An 18322-nucleotide genomic window follows, 5' to 3' on the forward strand; every position below is an offset into this window, starting at 1 on the left:
CAAGACCTCACAGTTAGGATAACAGAGAAGAATTAGAGCCATTAGGAATCATGCTAAACAAACAGAAATCATTTCCTCAAAAATCATCAGCAAACTAATATAACCAAAGAGCAATCAATAATGTAAGTTGACAGTTACTACTTAGATGGAGAACAAACTAACAAGCACATTCTAGTTAAATGCTCAAAATCAAGTCACACATAAAATATTAACTCAAACAGATAAGGATAGAGTAGTGACAAATTCATTCAGCAATGGTTTTTATTACTTAATAAAATGCATAAATTAAAAGAAAATTAAAGACCGAGTTACCTATCATGGGTTGCCTCCCAAGAAGCGCTTCTTTAACGTCATTAGCTTGACACCTCAACCACTGTTAGGGTGGCCTAAATGATAGCAAGAACACATCATCCTTCTTTTTTCTCTTGTTTGTTAAGAATTCCATGAACTTAGCATAGAGAAGCAAATGTTCCCATCTTCCAACAACTAAGCTTTTGGAACAAGCACTCTCCCACCTTGGAGAAGAATGAGATTTCTTTTGCAAGAGATTTTTTTGTTTAAACTCCATTGGTTGTGGATCAAATGTCACATAGAGATCAACATGGTTCACTCTTCTCATGTTATTCGTCTTGTTTTTCAATTTTTCATCTTCTCCAATAACATGATGTTTAATCTCCATCTCAACCAACTTCTCACACTCATTTGCCTTTTCAACAAGATTACCACACTCAACTTCAAATCCATCAAATGAACCTTGATTTGACCTCAAAAATTCATCCAAAATCTTTTTGAGTTGAAAGTTGTAATCAATGTTAATCACTTCGCGCTCTTTTTCCTTCAAACAATACTCCTCACAATAGTCATTGTGATGATTCGATCCACAAAAATCACTTCTCGCCTTCAATCTCGAAATCTTTGCATCCAATCTCTCTTGTGCATAAGATAGTAAACATAGTTGATAACAAATGATATTTATTTCTTTGGAATCAACCAATCTATTATCAATCCATTTCATTGCTACAAAACTTAGAGAAAATTTTTAGTAGCAAAATAAACTAAAGAAAACATAAAGAGAAAATTGCATATATACAAAAATAAAATGAAAATAACACGAAAAAAAAAAAAAAAATCCTAAGTAAAATAAATTGGCTTGTCAAAATTAATCAACAATCCCCGGCAACGGCGCCAAAAACTTGATGACAAAATAGCAAGTGTACTAATTTATCGTTAAGTAATAAAATTTATAAAGTTCGTATCCGCAGGGATTGTTTCAATCTTGACAAAACAATTGTATCGTATTTAAAACGTAAATAAAAGGGGGATTTTTCTTTGGTTTGAAGTTTAATCATAAACTAGAAATAACCTAGGATTCCAAGTAATAAAAGAACAGCGATTGATCCTTTTGGTTCATCTAATTACTATTTCTCTTGGTAATTTCATGTATGATTACAAATTACTCAATTCAGTTTCACGATTAGATTAAATCAAAAATGATTATGCTCAATGTCTTGGTAACATAATCCTCTCTCTTGATCATCGATTCCTAATGTCTTAGGTAATCTATGATCAATTGAGGTTTACAAACTTTAATCTTTTAATCTCAATTAACAATCTGAAATGTCTTAAGTGAAAGTTAATTGATCAATCATTCCTAGATCGATCATTCATTCCTATCGTCATAGTAAAACAAATAATTGAAATCATTACACAATTGATCAAGTCATGCAAAGCATTAAGCACAAGGAATAATTGAAGAAACTAACTTCGTAATTCATTGATCATATCATATGATAATCACATTGTTCAAGAAAAATAACAATTAGAATCCCCTAAGGACCAATCATGAAAATTTAGCTAGACATAATATTTAAAGAAACAAGCATGATGAAAAGGAATAAACCCAAGATGGATTGCTTTGCTCTTCACGTTGCCTTCCTTTGCTTCTTCAATTTCTCTTCCGTTTCCGTCCTTGCTGCGTGTGTTGCTGTATGTGATGTGTTGCTCCTCTTGGGCGTGATCCACTTTTTTTTTACGTGATGTTTCTTCTTCTTCTAGGATTGGGTCCATCATGGCATAAAGCCCACTTTGCTTTTTGATTTGGTCAAGCTTGGTCAAAGTTTGATCTTCTTTTCTATTCACACCAGCCCATACACTAGAACACTTATAATAATAATTTTTGCACTCAAACATAAACATGTTAAGTCGAACCAAGAAAATAAAAGCTACGCAAAATATTATTTTTATAGAGAAAAACACTTAATTGACTCAATAAACCAAAAATTGTAATTTATTTAAAATGACTCTAAATTAAATATTAAACTAATAAAATGATATTAAAAACTTAATTAAAAAGACTCTAAAAATAGCGACTGATGAAGACTCATCACTAAGATTGTCACAGTAGAGTGTCATGACATCTTGCTCCACACTATACTCTTTCAACATTTGTCTCATCCATAACAATTGAGAGCAACTACTTCCAGCTGCTATATATTCTGCCTCAGCTGTTGATAGAGATACACTATTTTGCTTCTTACTAAACCAAGATACTAGATTGTTTCCCAAGAAGAAACATGCACCAGAGGTGCTCTTTCTATCATCAGCACTTCCAGCCCAATCTGCATCACAATATCCAATTAAGGTAGAATCATTACCATGAGTGTATAGAATTCCATAGCCACATGTGCCATTGACATATTTGAAGATCCTCTTTACTTGAGTCAGATGACTCATCTTGGGCTCAGATTGGTATCTAGCACAAACACCAACTGCAAACATGATATCAGGCCTGCTAGCTGTGAGATATAGTAAGCTCCCAATCATACTTCTGTAGAGACTTTGATCCACATTAATCCCTTTCTCATCTTTGGTAAGCTTCAAGTGTGTAGGTGCAGGTGTCCTTTTGTGACTACCACCTTCCATTCCAAATTTCTTCACAATGTTTCTTGCATATTTTTCTTGAGAGATAAATATGGTGTCTTCCATTTGTTTGACCTGAAGACCTAAAAAATAAGTTAGCTCACCTACAAGACTCATTTCAAATTCAGATTGCATTTGATGCACAAAGTGTTCCACCATTTGTCGCGACATTCCACCAAATACAATATCATCCACATATATCTGAGCTATCATTAGCTTTCCTTTCTCTTCTCTTACAAACAAGGTTTTATCATTTCCACCCTTCTTGTATCCATGGCTGACAAGAAATTCAGTCAATCTTTCATACCATGCTCTAGGGGCTTGTTTCAATCCATAAAGTGCTTTCTTTAGTTTGTAAACATGGTTAGGAAAGCTTGGATCTACAAACCCTTTTGGTTGCTCAACATATACCTCTTCATTTAGATAGCCATTTAGGAATGCACTTTTTACATCCATTTGATATAGCTTGAATTTTAGAATGCATGCCACAGCCAAAAGTAATCTTATGGATTCCAAGCGAGCAACTGGAGCAAAAGTCTCATCAAAATCTACTCCTTCTATCTGGGTGTATCCTTGTGCTACAAGTCTGGCTTTATTTCTAGTGATATCACCATTTTCATCAGTTTTGTTCTTGTACACCCACTTTGTACCAATAACATTTATACCATCTGGTCTAGGTACTAGATCCCATACCTCACTTCTTTTGAACTGAGTTAGTTCCTCCTGCATAGCATTGATCCAGTATTCATCAGTCAAAGCTTCTTTAACATTCTTTGGTTCAATCTTTGATATGAAACATGAATTGGAAATTGCTTCTTTTGATCTTCTTGTTGCAATTCCTTGATTTGGATTTCCAATGACAAGTTCCAGAGGATGATTCTTCTGTGTTCTAGTAGATGGTCCCTTGTTTGATCTAGGAGCCTCTGTAGTAGACTCAGAATGTTGATCAGGTTCAGGTTCAGTTTGATCATCATCAGGTGTTGGGACAGGTGTTATGACATCTGTCTCTTCAGCTGGATCTGCACTTGTTGTATCACCGTCATCAACAACAACATTAATTGATTCCATCATAGTTCTTGTTCTGGAGTTAAAAACCCTGTACGCTCTGCTGTTGGTTGAGTAACCTAAAAATATCCCCTCATCACTTTTGGGATCCAATTTTCTCCTAGGTTCTCTATCTGCCAAAATATAACATTTTGACCCAAACACATGGAAGTACTTCACAGTAGGCTTCCTATTCTTCCATAGTTCATACAATGTTGTAGCAGTACCTTTCCTTAATGTTACTCTATTGTGAATGTAACATGCTGTATTCATGGCTTCAGCCCAGAACTTGTAAGGGACATTTTTGGCATGTAACATTACTCTAGCAGATTCCTGTAAGGTTCTATTCTTTCTTTCAACCACACCATTTTGTTGAGGTGTAATTGGTGAGGAAAATTCATGAATTATTCCTTCAGCAGCACAAAAATCAGCAAATTTAGAGTTTTCAAACTCCTTACCATGGTCACTTCTGATTCTTACAATACCACAGTCTTTCTCTTTTTGAAGTTGTACACAAAGATTTTTGAATTCTTCAAAAGTCTCAGATTTTTCCCTAATGAAATTCACCCAAGTATACCTAGAGAAGTCATCAACAATAACAAGAACGTATTTCTTACCTCCAAGACTCTCAACTTGTATGGGCCCCATCAGATCCATATGTAGTAACTCAAGAACTCTAGAGGTGGACAAGTGTTGCAACTTTTGGTGCGACACTTTGGTTTGCTTCCCAATTTGACATTCACCACAGATATTGCCTTCCTGTATCTGTAAGATTGGTAGTCCTCTGACAGCTTCTTCTGATATGACTCTCTTCATGCTCTTCAGGTTAAGGTGTCCTAATTTTTGATGCCACAGCTTAACCTCTTCATTTTTGGTTAAGAGACATGTAGACACATTACCTTCTTCAAGAGGGATCCATAAGTAGCAGTTGTCTTTTGATCTAACACCCCTCATAAGGATGTCTCCTTCATTATTGCTGACCAGACATTCATTTTTTGTAAAGTTGACTTTCATGCCTTGATCACATAGTTGGCTTATACTGATTAGATTGGCTGTTAGTCCTTTTACAAGGAGAACATTTTCAAGTTTTGGTAGACCATGGTCAATCAGTCTTCCAATACCTTTGATTTCCCCCTTTGCTCCATCTCCAAATGTCACAAAACTTGTGGCATAGGATTTTACTTCCTTTAAATATTTTTCAACACCAGTCATGTGTCTAGAACAACCACTATCAAAGTACCAATCTTCTTTTGATGAGGCTCTGAGAGACGTATGGGCAATCAAACCTTTCCCACTGCTTTCAGCTGTATACTCCTTGGTATTGATTGCATCATCTTTTTGCTTCCATTCCATCCTTGTTTTAGTAATGGATGGATCACACTCTTGAGGAACTTCACTTGGATAACCATACAGTTTGTAGCAGTAAGGCCTTATGTGTCCCTTTCTTCCACAGTGGTGACATCTCCATGAGTGGTACCTGCTTCTAGGTCTAGGTATAAATCTAGGTCTCTGCCATCTTTGCTGATGTGGTGCCACATGTGGTGACACTTGTCTCTGCTGTCTAGGAGCCAGGTGTGGCGACATCCTGTCATGCATTTTTGGAGAAGGTTGTCTACTTATCTCAGGTATGTATTTCCCTTCTTTGTTGTAATCCATAATCCTATTAACATTTTTGTATTCATACCCAATGCCTGTTTTGGATCTACTAGGAGCAGGCAAGGTTTCCAGGATTTCATCTAGATCACTTCCTTTGAATAGCCTAAGAACATGTTTCTTTAAATTCTCAAGATGAGAGTTTAATTCAGTTACCTCTTCATTCAGATGAGCTATCTCAGTTAGTTGTTTGATCTTGTCAGCTTCCAAGTTGATGATAGTTGCCTTCTGTTCCTCAATGATCTTTAAACTATCTTCCCATTTAGTACCAAATTCAGAGATTCTTGACAAATTAACAGCTTTCTCAGTTTGCAACTTAGTGATTGTCTCTTTTTGCTCTTCAGAGACTCTGCAGACTTCTGCACTCTTCAGACACAGCTTTTTATATGATTCAGCAAGCTCATCAAAGGTTAGTTCTTCTTCACATGATTCAGTGTCAGATGTGCAAACACTTGTCAATACATGTATAGCTTTTGCAGTATCGGCTTCTCCTTCAGAATCTTCATCTGACCAAGTTACAGTTAACCCCTTCTTTTGTTTCTTCAGAAAGGTTCCACATTCACTTCTGATGTGACCAAACCCCTCACATTCATGGCATTGAACACCTTTATTTGGAGCTGATTTCTCATCTGTTACAGGTTTTCTGAAATTCCTGTAAGTGTTGCGACCAATGTCAGCTGCACCTGTCTTAGAGCGTTTGTCCATTCTCTTTAGCACCTTATTAAATTGTTTTCCCAAAAGAACCATTGCATCAGAGATGCTTTGTTCAGATTCTGTGTCACTCAGTTGATCTTCTTCCTCAGCATTTGAAACAAAAGCAATACTTTTGTTTTTCTTATCCATCTTTTCATTTGTGGCTACCTCATAGGTTTGTAGTGAACCAACCAGTTCTTCTAACTTCATATCTGTGATATCCTTTGCTTCTTCTATAGCTGTGACTTTCATGTCAAACTTCTTAGGTAGAGACCTGAGCATTTTTCTTACCAGCTTTTCTTCAGGTATCTTTTCACCCAAGGCATCAAATTGGTTGTCAAAATCAAGTATGGTCATGTGAAAATCCTGAATGGTTTCATCATCATTCATTCTTAGATTCTCAAACTTAGTTGTTAGGAGTTGTAGCTTAGACATCTTCACTTTAGAGGTACCTTCATGAACAGTCTCAAGAATTGTCCAAGCTTCCTTAGCACAGACACACTTTTTGATGAGTCTGAATATGTGCTTGTCAACACCATTATATAGCGCATATAATGCTTTTGAGTTTGCAAGAGCAAGCTCATCTTCTTCTTTGGACCATTCTTCAGCAGATTTCAACTCAAGAGTTGGTTTACCATCTTTGTCCATCTTCACAGGTGGAGTCCATCCTCTCAGAATTGCCTTCCATGTCTTGCTATCAATTTGTTTTAGGAAGGCCATCATGCGGGACTTCCAATAGTCATAGTTTGAAGCGCCAACCAAGAGAGGTGGTCTGGTAACAAAACCTCCTTCTTTGTCCATCCTTGCCAGAAACGATTTCCCTGGAGCTCACCCTAAAATTCAGAACAGGGTGCCTGCTCTGATACCAATTGAAATTCCTGGCACACAGTGGACAGGTGTTGCTCAAGGTGTAGCAACACTTGTCTGTTGTAGACAGATGTTGTTACTGGTGCGCCAACACTTGTCTATAAACAGAGCAAATAACATAAAACAATACAAACAGTAAAGTAAATAACACACGAGAGTTGTTAACCCAGTTCAGCCTAAAGCCTACTCTGGGGGATACCAATCCAGGAATGAAGTCCACTATCAGCAGTATTACTTCGAAGCTAAACTCACCCGTTTACAACTTCTCACTTAATCACTACCCAATGACACTTCTACCTAGGAACTCCTAGATATGAGACCCCGTCCCAATTCCCACCTTAACAACACAGACAGCGTTGCTATTCAATTCAACAAACACAACAGGTGGAGACACACTCCTAAGAAACTAGGATTCACTCTTGCTTAAAAGCTTGCGAGTAAACCACACAACACAATAGAACAATCTCCGTACTTCAAAGCTTAGGAGAAGTTCACACTTACAACTCAATAACACTCAGGTCCTAAGCTTGCATCAATGAGACACAAGAAAGGCTCACAATTAACACTCTAAAATCCTAAAACACACGCTTTGTAAGAACACGATTTTAGATACTTGAAACCATATGCTTGCCTTCGTATTTATAGTAGTAGAACGACTTGGGCTTCAAGACAAAATTAGGGCTTCTAGAATTGCGGCAGCAGTGATATATTTTTGAAAACAATAGTTATATTTTTGAAACCGCAAAAATATATTTTCCAAAAATATAATTCCTTTGGAAAATAAAACTAGGGTTTGGCTGCCTCATGAAACACATTAAACACGTGCGCCTTCCTCTGTAAGAAACCTTGAAACAATTCTTCAAACAGATCTTCAAAAGATTGAGTAGAAAATAAAAACATCCAGCTGGCGCGCGTAGAACAGAGTCAGGTGTTGTTCCAAAGTGTAACAACATTTGTCACAACACTTGGGGTCAGCACACTTGTCTCAACACTTGGCTAAAATATGTTTTTGCAAAATGTAGCCAATCATACAAAAACCCAACAGAGACTACTGTCAAGGAAACTATGAAGGAAGCTGCTGCTGAGAAAGATGTTGAGACAACTGTCACACCATCTAACTCCTCTGATAAAGACACTGGAACTGCTAAAGAGGGTACTTCTGATGATGAAGAAGATACTCAATCTAAAGAAAGTGACCAAATCATTCCTATCTGTGACAAGGAAAAAGAATCTGAAAAACCCTTGAATGCTGAGAAAGGAAAAGGAGAGGATGTGGTTGATGTTGAAACTTATGAGACCACTAAACCTACTGAAAGAACTGGTAGAGGTATGACAAAGAGGTTGAGAAGCAGTTCAGGTAAAACTATTCTTACTACTAGCAAAACTCCTGCACCCAGAGTCAAAACAATAGGTGTTGGACCAGTAAAAGGATGGAGTAAAGTCTTTGCTCCCACTTGCAAGAAGAAGGAGAATTTGAAGAGGAAGAAAGAATCATCAAGTGATTCAGATTATGATGTTGCAGAAGATGTTCCAAACATCTCATCTCCCACACCTAAAACTAAAGCTACTGCAAAGAAGGTGCCTCAAAATGTTGAAGAAGCTTCTTGTGATAACATATACCAGAGGAGACTAGCTGTGGAGAGGGAATTGACAAAAGATGCCCTGAAATGTCAAGACATCTTTCACTACATCAAGGAAGCAGGTCTGCTGAAGACTGTTGGTGACTTTAGTCCCTGTTATGAACTCCTGGTCAAAGAATTCCTTGTCAACATTCCTGAGGAGTGTGACAATCCACTGAGCAAGGACTACCACAAGGTGTATGTCAGAGGTAAATGTATCAATTTTTCTCATACTGTGATCATTAATTATCTAGGAAGGTCTGTTGAACCTAAGGCTGAGTTGGAGGTTCCTAATGATGTTGTGAGTTCTGAAATCACTACTGGTAAGGTCAAGGTGTGGCCTAAGAACAAGCTGATACCCACTAGTAAGCTGAATGTGAAGTATGCCATCCTGAATAGGATTGGGTCTACAAATTGGGTACCAACCAAGCATGCCACAAATGTTGCAACAGGTTTGGGTCGTTTTATTTATGTTGTAGGAACCAAAGTTGATTATGATTATGGTTCTTTTATTTTTGATCAAACAGTGAAGCATATTAGATCCACTGCTGTTAAGATGCCCATTGCATTTCCATCTTTATTATCTAGGATCATTTTGGATCAATACCCTGACATCAAGGTCGTGACTGACACTCCTAAGAAAAGGGAAACTGCTTTCACTTTTCATCACAAATTGTTTGGAGATCATAATGTTGCAGACCATGTTGGGACATCTGCTGGTGGAGCTAGTCCTATGACCAAAGTGGAGATCATTGCTGCTCTAAAACTTCAATGTTGGGAGATTGATAAGTAGAAAGATGAACTTGAGGAGAAGAAGAAAATGTTTGTTAAGATGATTCAAGGTCTGGAAGCTGAAGATGCACCTGTCAAAGCTCATGAAAATGTTGCTGCTGAAGGTGATCCACAAGATGCTGATGAGAAAGAGGTCTATGACACTGCTACAGATGCGGAGGATGATGACTCTGATAGCAGTGATGAAGAATGATTATGTAATTTTTATTTGGTTTGCTGTACTTTTGTTTGTTTTGTGGGTTCTTTGCCCAGGATTTTAGCACCTTTTGAGTGCATGTTTGTAACTTTGTTTAATTATGCACTTTGGATACTATGCTTTCCTATTTTGGCACATTTTGTGGCTAAAAAGGGGGAGTAGTACTTTGATTTGTTTGTTTCTGCTACAATGTTGTTGTGTCTTTTGTTGTGACATGTTTGCGAAGTAGCAGTAAGCAAGTATTCAGGGGGAGTAATTTTTTTTACCCTGAGATAATGCACGAGCTGATGGATTCAGGGGGATTTTTTGCTAGATGGATGCTCCATGCCCTGATTGGAAGATCACATGCTTTGATACCATGCTGGAAGAACCTGTGCTAGAAGTTGTGCTACCATATATTGCAACATCTTTGCTAACATATGACAAATTTTGTGATTGCTCTTATTCGCTCTGACACCACGCTAGTTAAAGCTCTGATACCACGCTAGAAAAACATGTTGAACACATGTTTTATTTGCTCGAGGCTATTTGATGATGACTCCGCTGCTGCAAGCCTCTGTTACTTATATTTTTCACCAATGTGAAATTTTGTTTAAAATGCTCTAACATCCTTCATTTTGTGTGATCATCTTGACTTGAAGGATTGCGCTTTTTATATCTCTCAAAGGTGATTAAATGGCCTGAAATTATTTTAGCCAAAAATTGCCAAAGGGGAAGATTGTTGGATATTTGAATTGGCCTAATTTTGCTAAAACAAATATTCTAACAAGATGTTGGAAAACATGTTACAACATCCTTTTTGCTAAGGAAATCTCGCGCATTTAATATGAGCATCTTCTATATATGGAAATCCACTTATGAACGCGTTTATTTAAGATTTGATCTGATCAGGTGTTTTTGAGATAAGTCAGACTTAAAGGAACAACTGTATGACTATACTTATCCCCTTAAGTCATTCAAACACTTTTGGAAAGTTTTGATCTACCTTGATGATGATTGAAATTGGATCAGATCACCTTTATGACTCTGAAGGAGCGTCCTATCTATCCTGAAGAGAGCGGAGCGTGCTAGCTCACTATTTATATGAAGACCAAGATCAAGACTAAGTATCTCATTGAAAAATATTAGAAATATATATTTGAGTCTTTATTGAGTAAAAGTGTCTATATTTTGTAATTGTGTTTCTTACTTGTGGATTCTATAACACGAGTTAAGAACTGAGTTTGTTGGTTTTATTTGTAAGGTTACTCCTAAGCTTTGAAGTGCGGAGTTAACTGTGTGTGATTCACTTGATGCTTTTAAGCAAGAGTGAAATATTGTCTAGGTGATTGTCACCACATTATTCCCAACATTGTATGAACACCACAGGTTGTGTTGGTTGAGTGGAAGTGAGATGAGATCTCATGTCTAGGAGTTCCTGGGCAGAAGTTGCATGAGTAGTGTCGAGGTTATAAGACATAAACCAAGGGTTTGCTGGAGGTCTTAGTGTAAGACGTAAATCCGAGGGTTTGCTGGAGGTCTTAGTGACTAGAGCTATTAGTGGATTTCCTTCCTGGATTGGTATCCCCCAGAGTAGGCAGTTGGCTGAACTGGGTTAACAATTACTTGTGCAATTTATTTATTTTCTGTCAGTTTTACATGTTACGTTAGATGTGCCAACAATAAAGTACAACATCATTCATAAAACAGTTGTTGGGACATCTGTGGTAACATCATTCTTGTGATACCAGAATTTCAAAATTCTTCTGTATTCATCGTTCCACGATGGATTACATCATACCACGATGGTGCGTGTTCCCCAAGTCTAAAAATCCTATAAATAGAGCCTCAATTCTCATATTTTATATATTCATTCCAGTTTGGCCGCTTGAGCCACTAGGGTTGATCTGCTGTAAGGGGATTTCTCCAAGACCTTGAGGTTATTTATATTATTCAGTTTTATTTAATTCTTTTCGATTATGTTCTTATTCTTGTTTGCTTAATTCAAGTTTCATAGAATATGATTGTTAATTCACGTGTATTTATGTTTTAACTTAGGTATTTGTGTTTTAACTTAGGTTATTCGTTAATTCACGTGTTCTTAACCATTTGCTTAATTCGGTATCTAACAAGAGGAATATAATATAGAATCGAATACGCTTGTTAATCGTTTCTATGATCGAATGAGAATTGAATCCTCTTAGGGACTGATAATATAATGATCGATGATAAGTCTAAAATTTCCGAGCAGTAGATTAATCTGTTTTTCCCAACTATTTTCTTTATTTTTAATCATCGAAACCCAAAACCAAACCCCCCCTCCCCCCTTTATCATTTTAACTTGATTATAATATTGTTGAAACTGATTTAAGAGTCCTTGTGAGACGACCAAGGTTAACTACCTTGTTACTACATTTTATAAATTCAATTATTTTTGACCGCGTACGACAGCAATCACGATTCCAACTTATAGGAGCAGATTCCCGCACTTGCGCCCAGCTCAGCAACTCCCACGCCTGGCGCAGATGACAGCAACTCACCCCCATTTTCTTCTATTTCCTGCGCAGGCTCAACACTTTCTGAGCTGGGCGAAGATGACAACAAATAGGCCATTTTTGTTTATAAGTACTTAATTAAGTTTTTTATCCAATCAAGGCCTTAGTATCCTCTTGTTCCTTCATATCAAGTTCAATCTTAATAAGTTGAATCACTCAGTTTCTTGGTTTTTGTCTTTTCCTGTTATACAGGTGTTCCTGTAGGACATACGATGCTAAAACGACGATACTTACTGCTGCTGGTTGGAAACTCGTATCGTTATCCTATCAAGAGGTGAGCTCTCCAATTTCATAAATTAGAGTTTTACTATAATTTACCCTGTCATTTTAATTACCCTGTCACCATGAAGTTGATTCTTTTATATCTCTATATTACCTCTTGATGAGGACGATGAATATTTTGGTTGACTATGTTCTGTTGATTGGAACTATTTGGTTATCCGGTTCTACAAATTTTTCGTTTCAGGAAATCATTAAAGATGATGATGAAAAGCTGAATGGGCTGAGAAAAGAAATGGGTGAAAACGCTTATAATGCAATGGTGGCAGCTTTAACGGAGATTAATTAATATAACCCTAGTGGTCGATATGTAACTTAGATATTATGGAACTATAAAGCGGGAAGGAGAGCATCTTTGCAAGAAGGGGTGCAGTTTTTGTTGAACCATTGGAAACGCAAGAAAGCAATGTTCTCATGAACATTATATTCAGGTTACTGAAATTTTCTCGTGAACATTATTACTTTATATCCAATGTTTTCAGGTTACTGAAATTTTCTCGTTAACATTATAGCTAGAAAAATTTGGAAAAGAAATCAAAGACGGACTGTTGTACCTTTGTTACTTATAAGTAATAGCCACCTAAGTTACTTATGACAAGGAGAAAGAGATATGTGTGTTGAACTATTAAAATTTTATCTTAGTTAAAACTTTGGTCGTATAATTCCAATTACTATATGTTTAAGCACTATTTTAATTAAAATTATGTTTTCTTTGTTGATTATAGTCTTGGATTTTTTTGAATTAATTTAGTAGTTTTGAGTATGAAAAAAGAAGAATTAAAAAATAAGGAAAAACTATAAACTAACCAAACAAAAAAAGGAAAGCTATAATCTAAAAAAAAAAAAAAGAATAAATTTTTTTATATAAAAAAGGGAGTTGCGATGGTTTAAAACCATCGGTAAATTAATATTAAACACACTGGCGACGGTTCTAAACTGCCACAAAAGGGTGAAATAGTTTTGCCACTTTCGATTTCACGACGGTCTAAACTGATGTTGCGACTATTTCAACCAAACGCTAAACAAAATGCGACGATTTGTGCGGCAGTTCATAAAACCGTCGCAACATAGTACTGGCGACGCAAGGATTCATGACCTTTCTTGTAGTGACAATCTCATACCTCAATGCAATTTCTTCTTATTTTAGTGCTTGAAACATGATAAAAACCTACTTACTTGCTTGCACTTGCTTAAAAAATATAGTAATGACGTAAAGTCAACATACCTACTATCCAGGAATACTTATTCATCATTAGGAGGAAACACCTGATCTGCTTGTATTTTTGTTAAATTAGATAACGCTGTCCAAAAGAAATTTGAGAATGATGAGATTCATAAGCATTAATCGTACTTATTTCTTCTAACTACCACATCATTTCTCAAATCGAGAGAGGGAGTTGAAGCCATAGTTCAAACTTTTTCTTCTTTTACTAAATCTTTGGATTAAACTTTGAATCTACCACTTCTCCCTAATTAGAACTAATAAGAAAACGTTCTGTTTTTGAAGAGATTTGGGTTTTGGTGGTGGTCGTGGATCTTTGTTGGGTTTGAATCAAATTTGTTTTGATGAGTTCCTGCGAATAGAATGTAGATATGTACCGGTATACAGCTTAGGTGGATGATTGTGATTGGTCCATAAATAATATTTAAAATAGAAAAATCAATAAATATTATTTGTAAACCAATTAGAATCATCCACTTCAGCAAATGTACCGGTACATATCCACATAATATATGTACAAAAGAATTCACTTTTATTTAATACTCAATATATAGGAAAGTCCACGTCAACTCAACTTATAGTGACAATAAGCTTAAATTAGCCAAACCAGCAAAAAAATCAACTCAGGGACTTTTTTTAAAACTTTTGTAATTTTACAAATGTATAAATCAAATTTTTTTTACAGGGACCAAAATAAAAATAATTCTTAGATAAATAACTCCTAAGGCGTCCATGACTAGAGAGAGTCACCAATTTTCAAAACAGCGACCAAGAAGAGAGAAAAGAAAAAACCAAGACAAAGCAAAAAGAAAGCTCACACCCCCCCCAAAATCATCAAGCCCAAGGAGCACCACCACACAAATAACTCTAACGGCTCCAACACATAATAGGTTCCACCTCCCACTCATAAGAGAGCATAGATTGGTAGGATTTTTAACAAGATACCACTTTCAAGAAAAAAGTTTCACCCTATTAACCAGATATTCAACAAATGAAATCCCCCAACAAGAAATTAAAATAAATTATATTTACAAGACTAAAATCACACAACGGAATATTCTAAGAGGACGAACAATTAAGTTCATACTATCAACACAAAATCACTAATTATATTATATTTTCTATATTGCTCTTCATTTAGTCGATATTCCTTTCCTATAATTCTATCTAATTTTTTTTTTTAATATATTTCTATGTCTATCCTCGAAGATTTGCAAACTTGTCTACTAAAACTAAAATGACAAGACATCTCAGATATTTGAATTTAAAATCACGTGATATTAATATATTTAAATTTCACAAAGCAAATAATGGAATGCGAGATCCAATAATATATATATTCGGTAGTTGGCATAAAATTACAAAGGGTCTTGTTAACATGTGCTTTTAGGGCACATGTTAAGATATACCAAAATAGAAATTCATCATTTAATGATACAAGAAATTTAATGTTTCAAAAGTCAAAATGCACAAATTAGCATTTAATAATTTCTATTTTTGCTTCCTTAACATGTGCCTTAAGGGCACAAGTTAACATTCTCCAAAAAAAGTAAATCATTTATATGTAGTATTTAATATTTTCCTTTGCCTTGGACACCATTTATATCTTGACGTGGAGAAATTTATGTTGTCGCATAAAATAACCTGTGAAAATTTATGATACAGATGTAATGAATCCATTAATTAAAAAAAAAAAAGTCGTGGATCCTGGTTAATTAGAAGGTTTCAATGTTTCTAGAAGTCTGATTAAAAAAATAAATAAATAAATTCTAAAAGTCTTTGTTAGTTATGTCTGTAATTTGAATACGAATATCCATTAATAAAAATGACAAAGCATCTGTTTGGTTCAGCGTTTAGCAGCCATGGACGTGCGTTTGGAAAAGCAAACGTGATTTTGTGGTGTGGGAAGATGTTTGGCAATTAATTAAGCACGTGATTCTCCAATTCAAAATCAATTCTAGATGAAGTTGCCTTTTGTAGCTTTTGCGTCAGGCAAAATCAATTATTTTTTTCGGTGACGCTGGCAAAATCAATTCTATGCTCCTCGTTTGCTAATTTTCCTAATTTACCCATTTTCTTCGTTGTGTTTTCAGGCTTTAGTGTTAATTTGCTACAGTAGCTCTCTCTCAAGGATACAGATGACTATACTTTCAAAAAAAATAAATAAAAAAAATTAGAGATAACTATGATTAATTGGGCTTAATTGACCCATCTGTTTAAGAGCCAAGTCCAAAGCCCTATCCTTAAATACAAAGTAAAACAATAATGATTTTTTTCTTTTACTTTTTTGAGAAAAATAATTATTTTTTTTACTTTAAAATTATTTTTGTTAATTTATATATATATTAATCAATGGATGATATTTCTATTTATTAATTTTAAAAATTAAATAAAAATTATACAACATAAATTTGAATAAATATTTAAAATTGAATAAAAAAATTGATCTATATATATACACACATATTTTTTTTGGTCATTTACACACTCAAAAGCAATTTTCACGCAAAATATCCAAACAACATCTTCATGCATATCACTTCTGTTATCCAAACAAAAATCACTTTACATTTAACTCACTTTTACTTAAAATCAATTTTCCAAAATCAATTCAGTCAAAATCAATTATGGTCACCGCTAAACCAAACAAACACAAAGTAGTAAGTAGTTGGCTCTTTTGGTTTCTCTGTTAGGGTTTCATAGTAGCTCAACCTAGCCGCCGTCCTTTCCAACCGATCCCACTCTCCTCTCAATCTAAACGCGTCATCCGCGATGTAGTCGCGGCCTTGCGATGGTGCGATTGATTCTCTAGAGTCGCGATGCCACCATCCTTACACCCGTTGTGGGGTTGTTTCCAGGTGACAGTGTATTTCACCAATTTTGAAAATTGTAGATCGGTGCAAAACAGTGGTGCTTCACGAGAAGCGGTGATCACGATTGTTGATCGATTTCCATGCGGTGATTGATTATAGATAGAAACGTGCAAATGAATTCATCAAAATTGCAAAATAGTGCAAAACCATGATTTCATGATTTAATTTCATGTTTGCTGTTTTTTCCATTGACCGAGCCAAGGAAATATAGGAACCTATCTTTAGGATCAATCACATCTTGGTGGTTTGTTTCATTGGACCGAGCCAAGGAACTAATCACAGGCTTGCTGGTTTTACCGAGTTAAGGAATTGCTTTGTTGCAATTGTTTTATCTAAAAAGACAAAGCCATAAGCTTTGTTTTAATGGTTTGTTCCATTAAATTTGGTTGGGTAGTTCATCTTTGGGTACTACTTTGTTGGAAACCAGTCACGATTCGGATTCATCAAGATCTACCTCGGTATGATAACGTTCGAAAGGGCTATGTGCGTGGATTCGTCGTGTTGGCAGTAGTATCGTTCATTGCACTAACGGGTTTGATGGTTATTTTGGTGATTCTCGCGTTCGTGGTGCTCAGTTCCGTTGTTCGACCATCCCTCTAGCTTTCTAATGGTTTTGGGTTTATTTGGATGTCCAACAAGATTTGTTTTTTTAGATGTTGATATTTTAATATCCGTATCATTCTCTGATTTCGGACTGTGTCGCTTGAAAAAGTTGTTGAAATATGCCTTGAACTCTCAGTTACGAGAAGTCAGAAAAATCTGTGTTGAATCTTTGCATCTTTGCAGATTTTGTGAAAAAATATCTTTTCTTGGAGGACACTCTGACTTGGATTTGTTTTATTTTAAAAACAAATTTGTTACTAATTTTTAGGCATATATTTTTCTATAGATAGGAAGTACTTTATTCATAGAAAAATAAGAGAATAGAGATGTAGGAAATCAACTAGGATTTCCCGTCGACACAAGACTAGGGTTTTGGAGAGAAACAAGAGGGATTGTCTCTCGGATTGATTCTAGGGTTGGGCAAAGGGGATTGATTACACTTGGGAAACACTTATCAAATTCACTCTCTTGGTCACCCGAAGAGATTTGGGTTTTGGGTAAATTAGGATTATTCCTTGTAACCCAATTGGAAATTTCTTTGTAAAGTTACTCTTTGATATAGTGGAACAGAGGGACTGCTCTCTCCCTCAGACTAGGTCATTTGTTGGACCGAATTTGGTAAACAAACATCGTGCTCTTTCTTCTCATTTATCTTGTTTATCGATTATTATTATTATTATGATTGCTTATTCTGCTTAATTATTAGTTGTCGTTCTATTACTTCACACATCAAGTTCTTTCATCGGTGCGATTTTTAATTGACGAATTCACAACAAAAGCATTATCGCTTTCAGCTTACGGTAGGGAGAAGTGGGTACGTGGAGCGATTCCGTGTTAATGGTCGGTTCATTCGCCTAAATTTTCTAGAACTTCTATTTTATCTTTTAGGATTACATATAAGTTGGTATATTTTATTGTCCCACGTGGACGCACTGTGTTAGATCTATGTCCCCGAGTTTCTGTATATATTTTATTTTCTTCTTTTTTAATAATAATATGAGCTATAGGTGGAGCACGAAAAATAATAG

General features: G+C 35.7%; 1 protein-coding gene across 1 annotated transcript; it reads left to right on the forward strand.

Moving 5' to 3' along the window:
* Positions 1–8241: 8241 nt before the first annotated feature.
* On the forward strand, positions 8242–9588 carry LOC123895958. Its single transcript, XM_045946422.1, has 2 exons — positions 8242–8878; positions 9050–9588. Exons 1-2 carry the CDS (start codon positions 8242–8244, stop codon positions 9586–9588), a joined length of 1176 nt encoding a protein of 391 aa, XP_045802378.1.
* The last annotated feature ends 8734 nt before the right edge of the window (positions 9589–18322 follow it).

This window comes from Trifolium pratense, linkage group LG7 (assembly GCF_020283565.1).
Source record: "Trifolium pratense cultivar HEN17-A07 linkage group LG7, ARS_RC_1.1, whole genome shotgun sequence".
Taxonomy (NCBI): Eukaryota; Viridiplantae; Streptophyta; class Magnoliopsida; order Fabales; family Fabaceae; genus Trifolium; species Trifolium pratense.